Consider the following 21424-nt stretch of genomic DNA (forward strand, 5'->3'; position numbering starts at 1 on the left):
AGTCCCTCTCCAGCTCATCACCGTTTCCTTCTTTCAGGGCTTCATCATAATCACTCATCTTCACTGTGGATTTGTTCCGTTAGTTCCCAACTTGCACCAACCCCATATCTCAGGTGAGAATGGAGCTCAAGAGCAGTGTCTACCCAGTTCATTACTCTGCCCCATTGCTATCAGTGCCTGAGGCAGTAGGCAAACAGGACATTCCGGCTGTTCAATGAATGCCTTAACTCCCCCTCTTATGGGTATGTTTCCCCCTCTAGCAGATGCTCATGGTGCCTTGCCCAGACCTTAGGTTCCTTCCCTTCAACTGGCTGCAGGAACTTTTCTGAACAGCTACTCCCTGCAGCCTTGGGGGAGAACTGTCCTGAGGTGACTAGGGCCTCCTTACCCCAGATGCTCAGGCACTACATTGTTCTCTCTCCCCTCCCTGCACAGGACCAACCTTGGAAACCTGGGCCAATGACAAACAACCTGGGGTCAGAGGGTACAAAAGCCCCCTCACTTGTCTCCAGGCAGGATAGACTGTGCAGTTTCCATGCAGGGCTCCCATGGGATCAGGCCACAACCTGGCTTGGCTTCTCCTCTCCCCTATCCTGTGTCCTTCACTCTATCACAAGTTCTCCTGAGAGCATTTCCTCGCCAAGTCACTTGATAAGAATCCTCACCTTAGGCTCTGCATCAATTAAACCTGACCTAAGGCACCTATTTATCTGCTTCACTGGCAAAGACCACTCATCTTCCCAGACTTATCCACTCCTCTGCAGGAGACTCGTCTTCCCATTTTGCCCAGGACTGAGGCGGTTCCCCGGACACTAAACTTTCAGCACTAACATCAAAACAGTCTTGAGCAAACCTAAACAGCGGATCCCTCTGACAAAGCTTCTCTGCCCAGCCCCCTCAGGCCTCCTCCCTGCTCCCAAGCACACAGGGCATATTTCCACCCTGACACCTACAAGGCTTAGAATAATTGCCCACTTTCTTGTCTATGCACTCAAGCAGATGATGCTTTCCTGACGGCAGAGGCTGTTTTTACATGAATACCTTGAGCCCAGCCCAGTGTCTGCTCTGCTCTAGGCATTTAGTGCACCCTTTTTAAATCCTCATCCAATGATATTTTTCCATTGATTTTTTTTAGAGAGAGTGGAAGTGAGAGGGAAAGACAGGGAGAAATATCGATGTGAGAGAGACACCTCAATTGTTGCCTCCAGCACACGCCCTGACCAGGGCCCAAGAAAAGGTGGAGTTGGCCACCAAGGTATGTGGCCTTGACTGGAATCAAACCCGGAACCCTTCGGTCTGCAGGCCAACGCTCTATCCACTGAGCCAAACCGGCTAGGGCTAGTGCACCTTTTAAATAACTGAATTAAAAAGATCAGAATTCTCTCTTGCTTCATTTTGTGTCCCTAATCTACCAACCACAAAGATGTGCATACATTAGGTGCTTCATAAGCACTGTTAATAATAAGAGAGCAAACGGTCTTGGAAATAAGGCCTCTTTCCTGGAAACCTCCAGAGCTCAAATAAAGTATTTCTCGGTGACAGGAAAACAGGAATCAAAATCAAGAAACCTGGATTCAGGCCCTAGCCAGTTTGGCTTAGTGGATAGAGTGTCGGTCTGTGGACCGAAGGGTTCGATTCCAGTTAAGGGCACATATCTCGGTTGCAGGCTCCTCCCTGGCCTGGCCCCTAGTCAGGGCATATGCAAGAGGCAACCAATTGATGTGTTTCTCTCACCTAGATATTTCTGTCTTTCTGTCTCTCTTCCACTCTCACTAAAAAATCAATGGGAAAGGAGGGAGGGAGGGAGGGAGGGAGGGAGGGAGGGAGGAAGGAAGGAAGGAAGGAAGGAAGGAAGGAAGGAAGGAAGGAAGGAAGGGAGGGAGGGAGGAAGGGAGGAAGGAAGAAAAAAACTTGGATTCAGGTGTCAGTTTTACCAATAATTTTCTTAAGATTTTAAATCCTCCTGGATTGTGTTTCTTCAACGTCAAGGTAGAGATCACAACAGCTATAGGTTATTTAGGCTAATATTTTTAAAATCTTTATTGTTGACACTTTATCAAGACTAAATTGGGAGCACATGGAAAAGCCAGGGCAGGACCCCAGGCCGTCACCACCACCAACCTTGCACTCTGTGAGGAAAGGAGCCCACATTTCTTCCTCAACTCTGTATCCCCAACATGAAGCACAGTCTGTGGCAGTGATGGCGAACCTACGACACACGTGTCAGAGGTGACAAGTGAACTCATTCTTTTGGTGGATTTTTCTTTGTTAAATGGCATTTAAATATATAAAATAAATATCAAAAATATAAGTCTTTGTTTTACTATGGTTGAAAATATCAGGGTTTTTCAAAATGCTGACACGCCGAGCTCAAGAGGTTCGCCATCGCTGGTCTATGGGATGCCCTCAAATATTATTTGAATTGACTGCTTAAATAGGACTCTAAAATCAACAATCTTTCCACTGCACCAAGTACAAGCTCCATTCTATTAAGACTATTAGGAGGTTTCAATGAAGACAACAGATGGCAAAGTTCTTGATAAAGCCTAAAAGGCTAAGCAAAAGTAAGACACTTTGATATTTTTGTCATGCCAGTGTGACGACCAGTTTGTGGTCCTCTCCACCCCTTGATTGCCAGGATGCAGGAACACTGGCTTGTTCTTTCCCCAAGGCCTGTACTCATTCACATTTCCTCAGCCACCTGTGTGAGCACCAGGTTTCTTCAGCATCATCATCCACCTTCAACGCCCTCCCCCTGCCCCCGCATTGCAACCACCACACACCCAGACAAACCTTCTCATCACCATCATCACTGAAATAACGGATCCTCTCCAAGATGACTCTGATGAGTTGCTCCTGCCAGCGATCATCATCAATAGCCACTAATGAATGACTCAAAAACTGAGGAAGAAGAAGGGAGAAGAGGACCACAAAGGTCAGTGGTAGGCTGTTCTGTCCCACAGAAGTGGGGTCAAGAAGAAGCAAGAGACAGGGGTTATGGCCTGTAAATATGGATAAAGAGGTGAAACACATGGTGGGAGTTAGGACTGTAGAATGATAATACAGTGACAATGATGGTAATGCCAATTACATGTGTGAAGCCCTTTCCAATTTACAAGGTCCTCTCTGATATCATCCTTTTTAATTATGGAAGGCAGGAGTTACTTCCATTTAACCCATGAAGAACCTGAGACATGCAAAGGCTAAATACCTTGCCCAAGGACATACAGCTAGGGCCCTTTCCCTTACTCCCCCTTGATATAGGGTTGTAAGGGTATGGAAGGGGGCTCAAGACTTAGCACATAGTCAAATACTCTGAGGCAGAGGCCAGGAGGCAAGGGGACCACAGAAAGAGGTTTGCTTGAGCAGTTAGGCCCTTGATCATGACCTCAGTCTCTGGGGGGATTGGGGCTATCCTCCCTCAGGTTCCTGAAGATGGGAAAGAAGGCAAGTGTGGAGGGAGGGAGGTCTTGGGGAGTGCTTACCCGGAACAGCCTGTCCTCCCACTCCTCCTGATTCAGGCTCTTCTCAGTATGATCTAGGAAAGGAGAGAGCATGGGGACCCACTCAACCGGAAGGTCCCAGCCAGGGAGAAGAAAACATTTAAGTACTATGCGGCACTCAGCCTATAAGGTAACTGCTCTCCCACTTTCCAGAGCCTCCAGAAGATGAATGACTTTCCAAAGGTCAAATACACACAGCTGACCAGTGTCAGAGCAAGGATACAAAACTGGTCTGTCTGTTTCCAAAGCCCACACTCTTCCCTGATCTTCTGCCCATAAGCAAGTGCAGGAGTCATTCTGGGAACCCTGGAGCCACAGAACTTTGGACTGTGTTTCTGCTCAGTTCACAACACTGCCCCCAAAAGCAGACCCATCCAATAGCACCTCAAAGGGACAGAGAGACTGGTTCCAGTTCTCCTCACCCCAAGGAAGGTCCATCCTGCACCTGGGGATGCCATCTCTTTTGGAGTCTGGCCACTGTCCCAGCTTCATTCCTCCCCCTGCTAACCAAGCCCTTACCATCCAGTATCTCCAACATCTGTGGGATCACCTTCCTCCACAGCTGGCCAACACTGTGGTTTATAACAGGATGCAGAGAAGTGATAGGATGCAGGGCAGATAGTAGCCTCAGAGAGCTTGTACCAAACTCCTTTTCCCTGTAGGGCTTCCGGGAACACATCTGAGAAGCAAGCAGGAGGCAGAGAAAATATTTAAAAGAAGAAAAGAAAGAAAATGAAAGCAAATCCATAGAATGGTAGAGCTGGAGCTTAGGCCCTGCCCATTCTTTGCCACCTGTTGAACTCCTACATACTCCCAGATGCTCTGGAAACATCACCTCTTCTGTGATGCCTTCCTGCCTCCTGGAGACCATGTCAGCCTGTTGCTCTTCTAAGTCCCGTTGCACCTTATGTATTCATCTATTAGTACATTTGTCACACTAGACTATAGATAGCTATTCCCACACTTGTCTTCCCCACTAAGTCTGTGAACACCTCAAGGGTAGGACTACCTTTGTCATTCCAAGTGTGCATATTTCTAGCACATAATGTCTGGGCTAATAGAGAAACTCAAAACAGAGATCCAGAAAGGTATGTGGGCTTGTCCACAGTCAACAGAGAGCAGCTCACAATAAGGCCACATAGGAGAAAGGCAAGCCTTTCCCATTGCCCACATCCTCATCTCGAGGCCTCACAACTATACTCCCAGGTCCCTCCTCCATTCTCTTTGGCCCCTATCTCATTATTCCATACCCAGAATAATGCCTGAGACAAAGTAGTAACCAGCTCTTTGTGAAATGAATGGATGGATGGATGGGTTGATGAGTGGATGGAAGAATATATGACTGTAGTACTCATTCTGGCATCACTTACCAGAAGATGGGTCAGGAGTCTCTGAGGGGAAATGTATTCGGTAGCTGAATTAGAGGATAAAAGAAGAGGACAGAGTCAGTGCACACTTCAGGATACTCAACCACCAGCCTCCACTGGCAGCTCCCCATCAGTACTTTAGACGAGGAGAAAGAGCAAAGAGGAGAGGGAACATCAGTGTCAATGCCACGGGAGCTGTGACATTTTGATTCAGACTAAAACACAAACCATTATATCTTCAGCCTTTAAAAACACACACACACCAATGGTATGCTGAACAGACATCCTAACTCTAACCCTAAGTCCCACTGGGGTTAGAGGTCAGGGTTGGGGTGAGCACAGAGTGAGGCTCAGAGTTAGGGCAAAGGAAGAACTAAGGGTCAGGAGTGTGTGTATTATTGCTTTGTAATTAACAATGTTTGTACATCTTGAATCAAGTGTTTTATAATGAGGAGTGAAGGCAAGAAGGAACTGTGACTTTGAGAGGCATCCCCTTTTCATTCATGAAGCCAAATGGCCTTAAGTAGTTGCCTTACTCTTCCCATCATGGCCCAAGCACGGGACCTACAACCCCGCCTCCAGCATCCTCTTCATCCTCTTCCCCACACCCATCACCCCTGCAGTGTCTCAGCCAGCCCCCCACTACAACAGTCCATGCCCACAAACAGACTTAATTTCACAGTGAGCACTCTCCACAGGCTGCCCCACCCTTGTACTTACGATCCTGGTGAAAGCTGCTGAGGTAAGGAACCTGGCCCAGGGAACAGGCCTTCAGAGCCATTTGTGTGGCTGCCTTACACAGAGGCACAAAGGCCAAGGTGTTGTTGGGCTCACACACCGATGTGACCAGTTTGGGCAAAGATACCTGGCAGGAGATGTGCAAGAATTTCAATGCCAAGCCCCAAGTCAGCCCGTCATCAGTCTCCAACCCCAAGACCTTGTCTCCCTTCCAGACCGAGTATTTGAGGCCTATATACAGATCCCCCTTAACCCATTCATATCCATTCTCTCCCTTCTCTCCCTCTTCTTTCTCTCTCCCCCACCCCTAACCCCTCACTGCATGTTGGAAAAGTATAACCAAGGTCCTGATTAAACTTATAGCAGGCATAAGTTGACTTGACAGATGAGGACTTCTTGAAATTTGGAATGTGTGACTTGTAATCACCTTCGTGAGGAACCTTCCAGGGTCAAAGACATGCTGAAGGTCAGGAGGCAGAGCTCACTGGGAGGGAGAGTGAATCTTAAGTCCTTTTCCTCCCACAACACAGCCCTCTCCTCAGCTCTGATGCAAATCAGTTCATATGAGCCTCCCAGAATCCCTGGAGGTTGCTGAGAACAGTCAGGAAATACAACCACCCCCTTTTTAAAAAAAGAAGACACTGCAGCTGGGAGAACAAGTTATTCAAGATTTTACAGCTAGAAAACTGGCTGATCAGGACTCAGACTCTGGCTTCCAGTTCCACACCCAGTGACCCTCTTTTGCTGCCCTGAGCACTTCTCAGTGGAACCCCAGGCACTTGTAGGGAATGAAATGCAGGTGGGTTGAGGTGACAGAGACACCACAAGGCATTTGATGGAAGGGGAAGGTGGGAGGCAATCGAGGGTGGGGGCAGGGTCAGGGTAGTGATCTGGGGAGCCAGGGGAGGAGGAAATGGAGAGGCCTGTTTGGCCCTAGCTGTTTATACCATCTGTAGGATTCTGGAACACATTTTTCGGATGTCCTCTTCATTCTAGGATAAGAAAAGGAAAGATTTAAATCTAAAACCAATGCTAGCTAAGTCTCTGGGTTCACGGCCTTCCCTGGCTCACTGCTTAGGGTTTTACAGGCCAAAGAGCCTTCACATGTGCCAGGCATACCCTCCTGTTTCCCTCCTGCTCCCAACCCTGCCTTCCTCTTGTTCTATCCCCTGAGGTGTGCTGCCATCCTCAGTCCCCTCCCAGCCCAGCACCTTGCTCACTGATGAGTCAGTCTCCACAAGCTTGATGACATAGCTGATTAGAGCGTTCCCCTGGGGCAAGGCCAAGTAGTTATGCTGGCCCAGCATCTCAATGAAGTGCACGAGGACCTTCGGCACCTGTGGAGTCACAGATCATCACATGACAAGACAGAAAGGAATGTCAGGGACTGCCCAGTGTGACCCTCCATAATCCAGGTGAGGACACAGAGGACCAAGGCAGGTGAGGGGATCAGATCTCCTGACACCAAACCCAGTGAGACTCTACAGTGGGCTCTCAATAATGACAGACCACAAGCCACTAACCCTGACCACTTCTGTACTTTGCCCTGAAGTTCTAACCGCTTCAGCTCCCACCACCTCCCTGGAGAACTCTAGTACTTACCTTGCCCTCACCTTATTTCCCCAGAGATATGAAAATTAGCAGGAGTGTGGGATTGGGGGAGAATCTGAGTCCAGGAAAGTCCCATGGTCTGGCCTTCCTAGGGAAAGCCAGGAACAAATCCCACAAGTCCGGAGGGCCCATCCCTCAAGATTCCAAGTTTTCTATTAACCTTCTGAGGATGTATTTTTAGGGATGATGCTATTGTCGTGCATTTGGTACCCCAAATCACTGCTCCCCTCTTCTCCTGTTCCCCTATTCTGTGTGATCCAGAACTGAAGCAGTCTCTGCTGTCTCCAGCCCTGTCTGAAGAGCTTTTTAAAAAATATGGTTTCTCACAAAATATTGAGTCAGCAATTTGAAAGATAAGGTAGCAGAAAACACCTAATTAGAACAGCAAAAAAATAAAGAAAAAAAAGGACCCAAAAAAATGAGGATAGTTTGGGGGCATCTGGGACAATATCATGCATACAAATATTCGTATCATCAGGTGCCAGAAGGATAAGAGAAATAGGAAGGAATTGAAAACTTATTTGAAAAAAATAATGACAGAAATCTTCCCTCACCTGGTAAAGGAAATAGACATACAAGTTTAGGAAGTGCAGAGAGTCCCAAACACGATGAACCCAAAGAGGCCCACAAAAAAACACATCATAATTAAATGAAGAATGTTCAAGACAAAGAGAGAATCTTAAAAGCAGCAAGAGAAAAACAGTTAGTTACCTACAAGGGAGCTCCCAGCTGATTTCTCAACAGGAACTTTGCTGGTCAGATATATTCAAAGTGATGAAAAGCAAAGACCTACAACCAAAATCACTCTAACCAGCAAGGCTGTCCTTTAGAACCCAAGGAGAGATAAGGCTTCCAAGACAAGAAAAGCTAAAGGAGTTCATCAACACCAAACTAATATTACAAGAAATGTTAAAGGGACTTCTTTAAGGAGAAGAAGAAAGGAATATCAAAAATATGAATAATTAAATGGCAATAAGTACATATCTATCAACAATTACTTTAAATGCAAATGAATAAAGTGCTCCAATCAAAAGACATAGGATGATTGAATGGATAAGAACACAAGATGCTTCCATTTGCAAGAGAGTCACTTCAGGTCAAAAGACACATACACGAACTGAAAATAAAGTGATGGCCAAAGGTATTTCATGAAAATGGTAACAAAACAAAAATAGCTGGAGTACCAATACTTACATCAGACTAAACAGACTTTAAAACAAAGACTATACGGAGAGCCAAAGGAGGACCCAGCAATTTCACTTTTCGATATTTATCTCAAGAAACCCAAAACGCTAAATTGAAAAGACATATACATCCATATGTTTCTTGCAGCATCTACACTAATAAAAGAGAAACATGGTAATTAGCGTACGTCCGCTACCCTTCCCATTGGCTAATCAGCATATCCTTATGGAAATTGACTGTCAGCCATGATGGCGGCCGGCAGCCATGCACTGAAACAAACAGGGAGGCTTGCTTGCACCAGTGACTGCGGACTCCAACGTTCCCGTCTCACTTGCCGGCCTCTCAGCTGCAACTCTAAGCAACTGGGTTGCAAATATAGAAGCTAAACAAAACCCCAGAAACCTGTGTTAGTTAGCCAGGCTTCAGCCAGCCTGACCGCAACATTGTATCAAATATAGAAGGTAAAGGCCAGAAACCTGCTTTCAGCAGCGAGGCCTCAGAGCTAAAGCTGGCCCAGAACAAAAAAGAAAAAGAAAAAAAGGAGCGGTTGGGAGCTTCAGTCAACCCACCAGCCTAAAAACAGCCCTCAGCCCCTCACCCAGACTGGCCAGGCACCCCAGTGGGGACCCCCACCCTGATCCAGGACACCCTTCAGGGCAAACCAGCCAGCCCCTACCCATGCACCAGGCCTCTATCCTATATAGTAAAAGGGTAATATGCCTCCCGACACCGGGATCAGCGGAGCAGCGAGGCCTCCCGGGATCAGCTTGACAGGGGGCAGCGCCCAAACCCCCTGATCACCCTGGGCTCTATGTGTGACAGGGGGCAGGGCCACAACCTCCCTATCTGCCCTGCTCTGTTCGTGACAGGAAAAGACGCCCCAACCCCCTGATCAGCCCTGCTCTGTGCCTGATAGGGGGGAGCTCCCCAACCCCCTGATCGCCCTGTGGCTCTGTGTGTGACAGGGTGTGGCGCCCCAACGCCCCCCCCCCCCCATGGGCCCTGCTCTGTGTGTGACAGGGTAGAGCCATAACCTCTCCATCAGCCCTGCCCTGAGTGTGACAGTGGTGGCGCCCAACCCCCTGATCGGCCCTGCTCTGTGGGTGATAGAGGGTGGCGCCCCAACCCCCCTCCACGGGCCTTGCTCTGTGTGTAACGGGGTAGAGCCATAACCTCCCCATTGGCCCTGCCCTGATTGTGACAAGGTGCAGCTCCCCAACCCCCTGATCCGCCCTGCTCTGTGTGTGACAGGGAGCGGTGCCCCAACCCCCTATCGGCCCTACTCTGTGCATGACAGGGGGGAGCTCCTCAACCCCCTGATGGGCCCTGCTCTGTGCGTGACAGGGGGGAGCTCCCCAACCCCCTGATTGACCCTGCTCTGTGTGTGACAGGGTACGGAGCCCCAGCCCCCCAATTGGCCCTACCCTGAGCGTGACTGAGGGTGGCATCGCAACCTCCCGATCCGCCCTGCTCTGTGCATGACAGGGGGCGGCGCCCCAACTCCCCAATCGGCCCTGCTCTGAGCCTGACCAGGGGCTGCACCTAGGGATTGGGCGAGCCCTCTGCCACCGGGAGCAGGCCTAAGCCAGCAGGTCGTTATCTCCCGAGGGGTCCCAGACTGCGAGAGGGCACAGGCCGGGCTGGGGGACCCTCCTGCTCCCCCCCGAGTGCACAAATTTTTGTGCACTGGGCCTCTAGTTATTTATAATAGCCAAGATCTGGAAATAACCTATGTGTCCATCAATAGAGGAATGGGTAAAGAAGAAGTGGTACATATATACAATGGAATATGACTCAACCCTTAAAAAGAATGAAATCTGGCCATTGGCAGCATGGATAGAGCTAGAGTGAAATAAGTCAAACAGAGAAAGACAAATGCAATATGATTTCACTTAGTTGTGGAATATAAAAAACAAAATAAATGAACAAGCAGAACTGAGACAGACTCATAGACACAGAAAACATTTTGATAGTTGGCAAATGGGAGGGGAGTGGGTGGATGGATGAAAAGGTGAAGGAATTAAGAAGTACAAATTGGTAATTATACAATAGTCATGGGATGTAAAGTACAGCATAGGGAACATAGTCAATAATTTTGTAATAACTATGCTGGGTGTATACTAGATTTATTGGGGTGATCACTTCATAAGTTATATAAATAAATGTCTAATCCCTAGGATGTACACGTGAAACTAATATAATATTGCATATCAACTGTAATTGAATAAAAATTTTAAAGAAAGAATTTACATATATATAGATGATATAGATATAGATATAGATATAGATATAGATATAGATATAGATATATAAAGAAAAGCATATATTAATATATATATATATATCTTCTCAGACCACATGCAAGATGTGATGTTTCAGGACTTCTCTCCCTAACCAAACTGTGGATTCTCTGGGGGAAAAATTAATATCTTTCAGACCTCCATGTCCCTACTGGGCTCACCACAGAAAAGGCTCAGAAAATAGGAAGCAACCACCTGTTCACTTCTCAAACCTTTCTCAGGTTTTGACAAGCCCAAATATAACCCATGGGCAGAAGTCTGAGGCCAGAACTAGATTGGCAAGTGGGCCTTACCTCACTCTGCATTCCCCCAAACCTTCCCCTCTCCATCTTACCACACCTCAAGTTCTCAAAACAGCAACTGCCCTCCCAGCCCCAACATTCTGCCATTCTGCTCACTGGTTTGAGGTCCTCCTGAATCACCAGAATGGTTGAATTCAGTACCATGCGCTGCAGCTTCTTGGTCTGAGGCACTAGAGGAAAGACAGACATGTGGAGCGGTCAGTCTCCTTCCTCCCCCTTTGTTGCTTTGGGAGGCATGAGAAGACAGACAGCCAGGAGAAATTTTAGATACAGTCCTGCTCTTCAAGGCCAGATCAAACCCAAGATGCTATCTCTACCACCCCTCTGCTTCAAACCAGACTAAAAGTGACCTAAAACAGTATTTCATCAAGCTAGCGCTTGCGCCTCATCCCTTGCCAGACTCCCACAGCTGACCACACAAGTCTACCTCATTGGCGGAGCTGTTCTGCTCACCCTCTGCCTATCTCAACCTTTAGAACTGCCAGCACTGCTCTTCTGTGTGAATTCCTTCTGCTGACTCAGTCTCCTTTCTATTCTCAGCACAGCTCCTACACAGAGTCTGTCCCATCTCCTGACTGACGCCTTCTCCATTCCTGTTGCCCATTGCCATCACATTTAAGTAACTTATCACCTATTATCCTGTATCCTTTTGCTGTGTGAACAGTCTCATCTTCCCTACTTGACTGAGCTCCTCAGAACAAAGACCATATCTTATTTAAGTGTGTATTTTTTGTGCTTCATACTGTTAGTCACACAGCAATGTTTTGATGGAAACTTGATTGAAGTTAAAACCTACAATCCGCCCCAACTGGTTTGGCTCAGTGGATAGAGCGTCGGCCTGCGGACTGAAAGGTCCCGGGTTCGATTCCGGTCAAGGGCATGTACCTGGGTTGCGGGCACATCCCCAGTGGGGGGTGTGCAGGAGGCAGCTGATCGTTGTTTCTCTCTCATCGATGTTTCTAACTCTCTATCCCTCTCCCTTCCTCTCTGTAAAAAATCAATAAAATATGTGTGTTTTTAAAAAAAAAAAAAAAAAACAAACAAAAAAAAAACCCTACAATCCAAGATATGTTTTGTCCTTTAATTCTCACTAAAAATGGCTAAAGGTAGGAATTAATGTTACCTACATTTTTAGTTTTTATAATCTCACCCAAAGGATATGTTGTTTTTTATTTTATTGAAAGAGGAGAGAGAGAGAGCAAGGATATTTCCTGAGAAGATCCCTAGGACCAGGCTTGTTTCTACTCACATTCCTGGAACACATCTGTGAACGCTTGAAGGGCTGATTCCATCTTGGCTGGATCACTGGATTCCATGGCGGTTAGTAATAGGGATACCATCTGATCCTGGTATAACTTGGCTATTAGAGGGCATGAATAAAGGGAGTCAGGGGTATGTTTAAGTGGGAGGTGGTGTGTAGAAGTAAATCATGCTCACAGCAAACCACTGATGCCATGGGCTGGATAAATTAGGGTCTATTAGGTTGGAGAAAGAAGCAGGAAGAAAGAGAGCCAGTGTTTGTCCAGCATTTACCATGTGCCACGCGTGGGGGCAGATGCTTTTCCTAACCTAGGCCTGTCCCTCCCCTGCCCCACCATGTGCTCACCAATTAGGTCAGAACCACTTTCGTGACCATCAGGGCTCTAATCACAGTATCACCTTTCTGAGCTCAGGATCACCAAAGGAGACCGGGAAGCCAATCCCAGGGGAAGGGAGTGGTAACAAAAGGGATAGGGAAGGGAGAATGTCTGTGCCCTTGGAGATTTATTGAATTTCAGGCAAACTTTACATGGATTACTTTGCATCTTGTCTTAAGGAAAGAAGGTGGTCTTGGGAACATAGCCTCCCATGGAGTACAAAGTCCCAGACCCATACCTGGGGTTAGGAAAATGTGTGGACTTACCCATGATGAAGAAAGCCCTCAGGGCGAGGCTGTGGATCTCCACAGAGTGAGGGTCTGCTGGGTTCACTCCTTCACAAAGCTGTGGGGAGACCAAGGGCATCAGACCTGGGAGCACTGAAAAATCTGGGGCTCTGGGCATGGATGGAGAAACTGAGGTACGCAGACAGAAAAAGTGTGGCTCTTGCCCATAAGGAGGACGTGAAAATAGGACCCAGGAATACACCTACACAGCCCCAAAGAAAAGAAGACAGTGGCCAGCAAATATATGGACGGTAACACCTTTTAGCAAAATGTTCAATTGTCCTCTTCCTCCTCTAGGCTACAACACAGAGGGCCTGCCATTTCCCATAGGCATAATGGGTCGGTTTGGACTCTCTGCCCTTAGCCAGTTTAGAGGGAGCAACAATGGCCTCCACCCCCAGAAACATAAAGAAATGTATCCAATTTACCTCATAGAGAATATCCACTCTGTGACTAGAATCCAGGCAGGGAAGCCTGAGGTGTGTGCAGTTACGGTCACCATGACAAAAGCCCAGGGCCGTGTGGAGGTAGTGACCTGCTCTGGGGTAACCATCACCTTCAAACAAGAGGGGAAGACCAAGCCCAGGATACCTGCAGCCTCCAGCACTCACCTGCTGGAACAGCATGCCAGTAATGTTTTCCAGCTGGGATTCCAAGTTTATACCTCCGCAGCCGCTGAGCGCCAGAGCATTTACCAGTTGGCAGATACACTGTGTGTGTAAGGACAGAGTCAGCCACTCAGCCAGCCCTTGCCACAGCCTCAAAGGAAAGCCTCTGTCCTCAGATCTCCTCTCAGAGGTGGCCCAATATCATAGTTCACACTGCCCTCTTGGACCTTTTCATGAAGGCCCAGGGGCTAGTTTTTCCATAGCCAAATACAGCCATGACCTGTTCTTCCTCCTCACCCAAGAAGCTACACTTACTTTCAAATAACCTCATTATTTCACGGTAACTGTCAGAGCAACTCAACATGGCAGGTGTTGGCTGATTTCCAAGAAATAGGATAAAGAAATCATGGTCAAAGAAAGAACTGGTTCTATTTTCTGACTTTCGAAATTCGGAAAACCACGTTTTAAAGCCTAAATATCTATCCTTTACCTAGTGAATTGTATTGTTTTATGTTTAACTAGAGGCCAGGTGCACAAAAATTTGTGCACTCGGGGGGTGGGGGGGGTCCCTCAGACCGGCCTGTGCCCTCTCACAGTCTGGGAACCCTCGGGGGATAACCACCTGCTGGCTTAGGCCCACTCCCTGGGGAAATGGGGCCTAAGCTGGCAATCAGACATTCCTCTGGCAGCCCGGCTGCCCTTGGGGGATGTCCACTTGCCAGCGGGGAGCAGACCTAAGCTGCAGTTGGACATCCTTAGCACTGAGGAGGCAGGAGAGGCTCCCACCACCACCACTGTACTGGCAGCCATCAGTCTGGCTTGTGGCTGAGCAGAGCACCCCCATGTGGGAACTAACCGACCACCAGAGGGCAGCTCCTGCATTGAGCGTCTGCCCCCTGGTGGTCAGTGTGTGTCATAGTGACCAGTCATTCCCAGTCTTTCTGCTGTTAGGGTCAGATTGCATATTACCCTTTTAGTATATAGGATAGAGGCCTGGTGCACGGGTGGGGGCCGGCTGGTTTGCCCTGAAGGGTGTCCCAGAACAGAGTGGGGGTCCCACTTGGGTGCCTGGCCAGCCTAGGTGAGAGGCTGATGTCTTTTTGCAGCTGGTCACACCCCCTTCAGGGTGGGGGTCCCCACTGGGGTGCCTGGCCAGTCTGGGTGAAGGGATGAGGGCCGTTTTCAGGCTGGCCAGCGACTGAAGCTCCCAACCTCTCCTTTTTTTCTTTTTTCTTTTTATTCTGGGATTTATTTACCTTCTATAATTGAAACTTTGTAGCCGTCCTGCTTGCTCTAGCCCTGAGGCCACAGCTGGCTGAAAGCAGTTATCTGGGGTTTGTTTAGCTTCTATAATTGAAACTTTGTAGCCGTCCTGCTTGCTCTAGCCCTGAGGCCACAGCCGGCTGAAAGCAGTTATCTGGGGTTTGTTTAGCTTCTATAATTGAAATTTTGTTGCTTTTGGTGCTGTTGCTTTCGGAGCTCAGAGCCGGGCCACGGCAGGCGGGGAAACTTGGCCTCCTCCATCACTGGAGCAAGCAAGCATACTGCTCGCTTCAGCTGCGTGGCTGCCGGCCGCCATCTTTATTGGCAGTTAATTTGCATATCTTGCTGATTAGCCAATGGAAAGCGTAGCGGAGGTATGGTTAATTACCCCTTTTCTCTTTTATTAGATAGGATTCTTCTCACTTGTATGAGAAGCTGCAAATAGCCTTAGTTTTCACATGTGTAAACTGTACATTTTATTTTATTTTTTATTTTTTTAAATCTTTATTGTTCAGATTATTACAGTTGTTCCTCTTTTCCCCCCATAGCTCCCCTCCACCCAGTTCCCACCCCACCCTTTGCCCTTATCACCCCCTCATCCTCATCCATAGGTGTGCAATTTTTGTCCAGTCACTTTCTGCACCCCCACACCCCTTTCCACCCAAGAATTGTCAGTCCACTCCCTTTCTATGCCCCTGATTCTATTATACTCACCAGTTTATTCTGTTAATCACATTTTTCATTCACATGATTTTTAGATTCACTTGTTGATAGATGTGTATTTGTTGTTCATAATTTGTATCTTTACCTTTTTCTTCTTCTTGTTCTTAAAGAATACCTTTCAGCATTTCATACAATACTGGTTTGGTGGTGATGAACTCCTTTAGCTTTTTCTTATCTGTAAAGATCTTTATGTGACCTTCAATTCTACATGATAGCTTTGCTGGGTAGACTAATCTTGGTTGTAGGTTCTTGCTATTCATCACTTTGAATATTTCTTGCCACTCCCTTCTGGCCTGCAAAGTTTCTGTTGAGAAATCAGCTGACAGTCGTACGGGTATTCCCTTGTAGGTAACTGAGTTTCTTTCTCTTGCTGCTTTTAAGATTCTCTCTTTGTCTTTTGCTCTTGGCATTTTAATTATGATGTGTCTTGGTGTGGTCCTCTTTAGATTCCTTTATTTGGGGTTCTCTGCATTTCCCGGACTTGTAAGTCCATTTCTTTCACCAGGTAGGGGAAATTTTCTGTCATTATTTTTTTCAAATAGGTTTTCAATATCTTGCTCTCTCTCTTCTTCTGGCACCCCCATAATTGGGATGTTGGTATGGTTTAAGTTGTCCCAGAGGCTCCTTACACTATCTTCATTATTTTTGGATTCTCTTTGCTTTTTGCTTTTCCGGTTGGCTGTTTTTTTACTTCTTCATACTTCAAATCTTTGACTTGATTCTTGGTATCCTCTAGTCTGCTGTTGGATTTCTATATAATATTCTTTATTTCAGTCGGTGTATGCTTAATTTCTAGTTGGTCCTTTTTCATATCCTTGAGGGTATCATTAGACTTATTGTCTTACTAAATTTATCGATGTTCTCACTAGAATTATTGAGGGTCTTACTAAATTTATCAGCAGTTTCTAGAAAATTCTTGAAAAACCTGAAAACCGTGGTTTTGAACTCTATATCTAATAGATTGCTTTCCTCCATTTCTGTCATTTGTGACCTGTTTCTTTGTCTCCACATTTTTTATGTTTCCCTGTGTTGATAGAGTGGCTTTCTGTGCTGGGTGCCCTATAGGGCCCAGTGGCTCAGGCTCCCCAATTACCTGAGGTGGACACTCTTGGTGCACCCCATTGTGGGCTGTGTGCGCAGTCTTGATGTAGTTTAGACTTGATTGTTGTAAGTAACACTGGGAGGGGTTGACCTCCAGGCCAATTGGCTGTGAGAATCAGCTGTGTCTGCAGTGGGAGAATTTCTGTCCTGGAGCTCTAGGGAGGTGCTAATCTAGCCTCTGCCTGAGGCTATCCAGGAAACGCCTCCGTGCAAGGCTTGGGCGGGGCAGGTCCCAGGAGATCAACAGGGCGGGCGGAGCGAGCAGTTATGGCTGCTCTCAGTCCTGCCTTCAGAGGCCCCACTTCTCAGTGTCCCAGTAATCACTGCAAGTACCTCCGAGAGAAAGCTGCCCTCGAGTTCCGACCGATGCCAGAAAGTCCCGCTTCTCCCATATGAGTCTAGGTCCCCAGAGATTCGCCCCAAACTGGAGCTCAGAGCCTGAGATGCCCTCCTGATTGAAATGACAACCACACCCACAGCCGCCAGCCTGCTCCGTGTGCGCCTCTGTACCTTAGTATTTTACGTCTGCAACGAAGCTCCTCTGAGTCTTAGCATGCTTTTCTCTTTCCTTCTAGTTGTAGAATTTCTACTCAGCCAGCCTTCCTGTGGTTCTGGGTGATGTCCATTCCGTCTTTTAGCTGTATTTTTGACGTGGTTGTGTGAGGCAGCAATCTCTGGTGTTTACCTATGCCGCCATGTTGGTTTCTCCCTAGTTGTATTTTTGAAGTGGTTGTGCAAGGTAGCAATTTCAGGTGTTCACCTATGCTGCTATCTTGGTTTCCCTTCAGTCCATTTTATTTTTTATTTTATCTAATTATTTCTTTATTTTTTTAAGAACAGCTTTATTGATGTCTAATCCTATATAATGAAAGGGTAATATGCAAATCGACCGAACGGCAGAAAAACCGGTCACTATGACGTGCACTGACCACCAGGGGCAGCCACTCAATGCAGGACCTGCTCCCTGGAGGTCAGTGTGCTTCCACAGAGGAAGTGCTGCTCAGCCAGAGACAGGGCTCATGGCTGACTAGCGCAGCTGCAGTGGCAGGAGCCTCTCTTGCCTCCATGGCATGGGACATCCCCCAAGGGCTCCTAGACTGGGAGAGGGCGAAGGAGGTATGAGGGACCCCCCACTACCACCACCACTGAGTGCATGAATCTCATGCACTGGGCCTACAGTTGATATATAATACACTGCACATATTTAAAATATACTATTTAATAAATGTAAACACCCTTGAAACCATCTCCACAATTAAGATAATAAGCATATTCATCACCACCAAATTTTCCTCTGGTCATTTTGTAACCCCTCTTGCCCTACCCTCCCAACACCGTTCCTTTCCCCAGGCAACCACTGATCTGCGCTCTAAATTATAAATCTCTCACTTACTTTTTAAAAAACTGCCAAACTGTTTTCCTAAATGGTTGTGCCAATTTACATTCTATCATATTTATAGTGGCATCTCATTGTAATGTTTAATTACCTAAATGATGTTTGATAACTTTTCCTGTGCTAATTTGCTATCCCCATATCTATTCAATTTATTTTTGCCAATTTTTAAATATTTTAAAATTTATTTTAGAGCAGATGGCGTGTGGGAGGGGAAAAGGGAGACAGAGGGAGGGAGGGAGGGGTGGAGGGAAGAAGAGAGAGAGAGATACATCAATGTGAGAGAGAAATATCAATCAGTTGCCTTCCACATGTGCGCTGACTGAACCTAGGATCAAACCAAAACCTGGATATGTACCCTGAATGGAAATCAAACCCACAACCTTTTGGTGGACAGGACAGCACTCCAACCAACTGAGCCACACTGGCCTGGGCAGTTTTTTAATTTTTTAAATTGCATTTTGAGAGTTCTTTATATTTTCTGGATACATATATATATATGATTTGCAAATATTTTCTTCCAGTCTGAGACTTGTCTTTTCATTCTCTTAACAACTTTCAAAGAACAGAAATTACTCACTTTCGGAGGGTGGAGAGAGTGAAGGGGGTGGAGGAATTGAGCAAAATATTTTAAAAAGAGAACAAAATAGGGACAGCAGTGTGGGGATTGCTGAGGGATGGGGGACAGGGAGGTTGAGGAGGGTATAGAGATGATAAATGGTGATGGATGGAGACTTGACTTGGGATGGCGAACACACAATACAGTGTACAGGTGATGTGTTGTAGAATTGTGCACCTGAAACCTGTATAATTTTGTTAACCAGTGTCATCCCCATACATTCAATAAAAATGGAAAAAAATTAAAATAAAATTTAAAAATAAAGTATTCACTTTGATGAAGTCCAATTTATTAATCCAGGTTTTAAAAATCATGTTTTGTTTTTCGCCCTGGACAATGTGGCATTGTCCCAGGCACTGAAAGGTTGCAGGTTTGATCCCGGTCAGGCACATACCCAGGTTTCAGTCTTGTTCCCTGATGGGGGGTTGCAGGAGGCAGCAAATCGAAGGATCAATGCTTTGCTCCCATTGATGTTTCTCTTTCTCCCTCTCCCTTCCTATTTATTTTAAAAAAATTATTTTAAATCTTTTTAAAATAAATAAATAAAATCATGTTTTATTTTTCATTTACAGTTCACAACCCAGTGACCAGACATTAACTAACTTACAAAGTGGTCACCTCGATAAATCTGTAGCATCTGACACCCTTCAGAGTTGTCACAGTATTACTATGTTCCCTATACTGTACTTTACATCCCATGTCTATTCTGTAACTGCCAATTTGTACTTCTTCATCCCTTCATATTTGTCACCCATCACTCACCTGCCTCCTATCTATCAATCATCAAAATGTTCTCTGTTATCTATGAGTCTGTTACTTTTTTTATTTATTTAATATTTTTTTATTAAATCTTTATTGTTCAGATTATTACATTTGTTCCTCTTTTTTCCCCCCATAACTCCCCTCCTTCCAGCTCCCACCCCACCCTCCGCCCTCACTCCCCACCCTCTGTCCTCATTCATAGGTGCGTGATTTTTGTCCAGTCTCTTCCCACATCTCCCACACCCCTCTTCCCCCCAAGAATAGTCAGTCCATTCCCTTCCTATGCCCCTGATTCTATTATAATCACCAGTTCATTCTGTACATCAGGTTATTTATTCACTTGATTCTTAGATTCATTTGTTGATAGATGCATATTTGTTGTTCATAATTTGTATCTTTACCTTTTTCTTCTTCTTCCTCTTCTTAAAGGATACCTTTCAGCATTCCATATAATACTGGTTTGGTGGTGATGAACTCCTTTAGCTTTTCCTTATCTGTGAAGCTCTTTATCTGACCTTCAATTCTGAATGATAGCTTTGCTGGATAAAGTAGTCTTGGTTGTAGGTTCTTGGTACGCATCACTTTGAATATTTCTTGCCACTCCCTTCTGGCCTGCAAAGTTTCTGTTGAGAAATCAGCTGACAGTCGTATGGGTATTCCCTTGTAGGTAACTGAGTTTCTTTCTCTTGCTGCTTTTAAGATTCTCTCTTTGTCTTTTGCTCTTGGCATTTTAATTATGATGTGTCTTGTTGTGGTCCTCTTTGGATTCCTTTTGTTTGGGGTTCTCTGCGCTTCCTGGACCTGTAAGTCTATTTCTTTCACCAGGTGGAGGAAGTTTTCTGTCATTATTTCTTCAAATAGGTTTTCAATATCTTGCTCTCTCTCATCTTCTGGTACCCCTATAATTCTGATGTTGGTACGTTGGAAGCTGTCCCAGAGGCTCCTTACACTATCTTCATATTTTTGGGTTCTTCTTTCATTTTGCTTTTCCGGTTGGGTGTTTCTCGCTTCTTTGAATTTCAAATCTTTGACTTGATTCTTGCGCTCCTCTGGTCTGCTGTTGGGAGTCTGTATAATATTCTTTATTTCAGTCAGTGTATGCTTACTTTCTAGATGGTCCTTTATCACACCATCGAGGGTCTCATTAGATTTCCTGTACATCTCATCAAGTTTATCGACAGACTCTAGAAGACTCTTGAGAGACCTCAAAAGTGTGGTTATGAACTCAATATCCTCCCTTGATAGTTTTGTCCTGTTTCTTTGTCTCCGCATTTTTTAAGCATTCTTGGTACACCCCCTAATGGTCTTTGTGCGCAGTCTTGTTGTAGTTAAGCCTTGATTGTTATAGTTAATACTAGAGGGATTTGAACTCCAGGACGACTGGCTGTGATAATCAGCTGTGTTTGCAGTGGAAGAACTTGTGTCCTCTAGGGAGGTGCTAATCTAGCCTTTGCCTGAGGCTATCCCACAAATGCCTCTGTGCAGGGCTTGGGCGGGGCGGGTCCCACGGGATCAACAGGGCGGAGGAGGGAACAGTTATGGCTGCTCTCAGTCCGTCCTCAGGGGCTCTGCCTCTCTGTCCCAGCAACAGCTGGAAACCTCGGAGGGACCGTAGCCAGACAGTCCTGCTTCTCCCGTTTGAGTCTGGGTCCCTAGAGACTCGCCTGGATCTGGAGCTCAGAGTCTGAGGCTCCCTCCGGATTGAAACAGACAACCGCGCCCTCAGCCACCAGCCCGCGCCGCGCGCACTCCGCACCTTAGTATTTTACTTCAGCACTGCACCTCCTCTGATCCTCGGTTCCTCCGAGTTGTAGAACTTCCACTCAGCTAGCCATCCTGTGGTTCTGGATGATGTCCGTTCCGTCTTTTAGTTGTATTTTTGAAGTGGTTGTTCAAGGCAGCAAACTCCGGCGTTAACCTATGCCGCCATCTTGGTTTCTCCTATGAGTCTGTTTCAATTCTGGTTGTTTATTTTCTTAGATTCCACAAATAAGTGAAATCATATGGTATTTGTCTTTCTCTGAC

At 46.3% G+C, this 21424-nt stretch overlaps 1 protein-coding gene across 1 annotated transcript in view; it reads right to left on the reverse strand.

The window, feature by feature from the left end:
* The window catches only part of LOC139006820 (maestro heat-like repeat-containing protein family member 1), a 229751-nt gene that overhangs the window by 39702 nt on the left and 168625 nt on the right, over nt 1-21424 (reverse strand). The window contains exons 15-25 of the mRNA XM_070409531.1: nt 13542-13640; nt 12910-12988; nt 12256-12366; nt 11103-11176; nt 6820-6945; nt 6556-6600; nt 5591-5735; nt 4874-4917; nt 4023-4182; nt 3486-3538; nt 2794-2901 (exon numbers count right to left, since the gene is read on the reverse strand). Of these exons, the coding sequence (XP_070265632.1) occupies nt 2794-2901; nt 3486-3538; nt 4023-4182; nt 4874-4917; nt 5591-5735; nt 6556-6600; nt 6820-6945; nt 11103-11176; nt 12256-12366; nt 12910-12988; nt 13542-13640 (1044 nt within the window). The remainder of the gene's footprint in view (nt 1-2793; nt 2902-3485; nt 3539-4022; nt 4183-4873; nt 4918-5590; nt 5736-6555; nt 6601-6819; nt 6946-11102; nt 11177-12255; nt 12367-12909; nt 12989-13541; nt 13641-21424) is intronic.

Source organism: Myotis yumanensis, unplaced genomic scaffold (assembly GCF_028538775.1).
Source record: "Myotis yumanensis isolate MYYU_CA2020_CCGP unplaced genomic scaffold, mMyoYum1.0.hap1 SCAF_3, whole genome shotgun sequence".
NCBI classification, from domain to species: Eukaryota; Metazoa; Chordata; class Mammalia; order Chiroptera; family Vespertilionidae; genus Myotis; species Myotis yumanensis.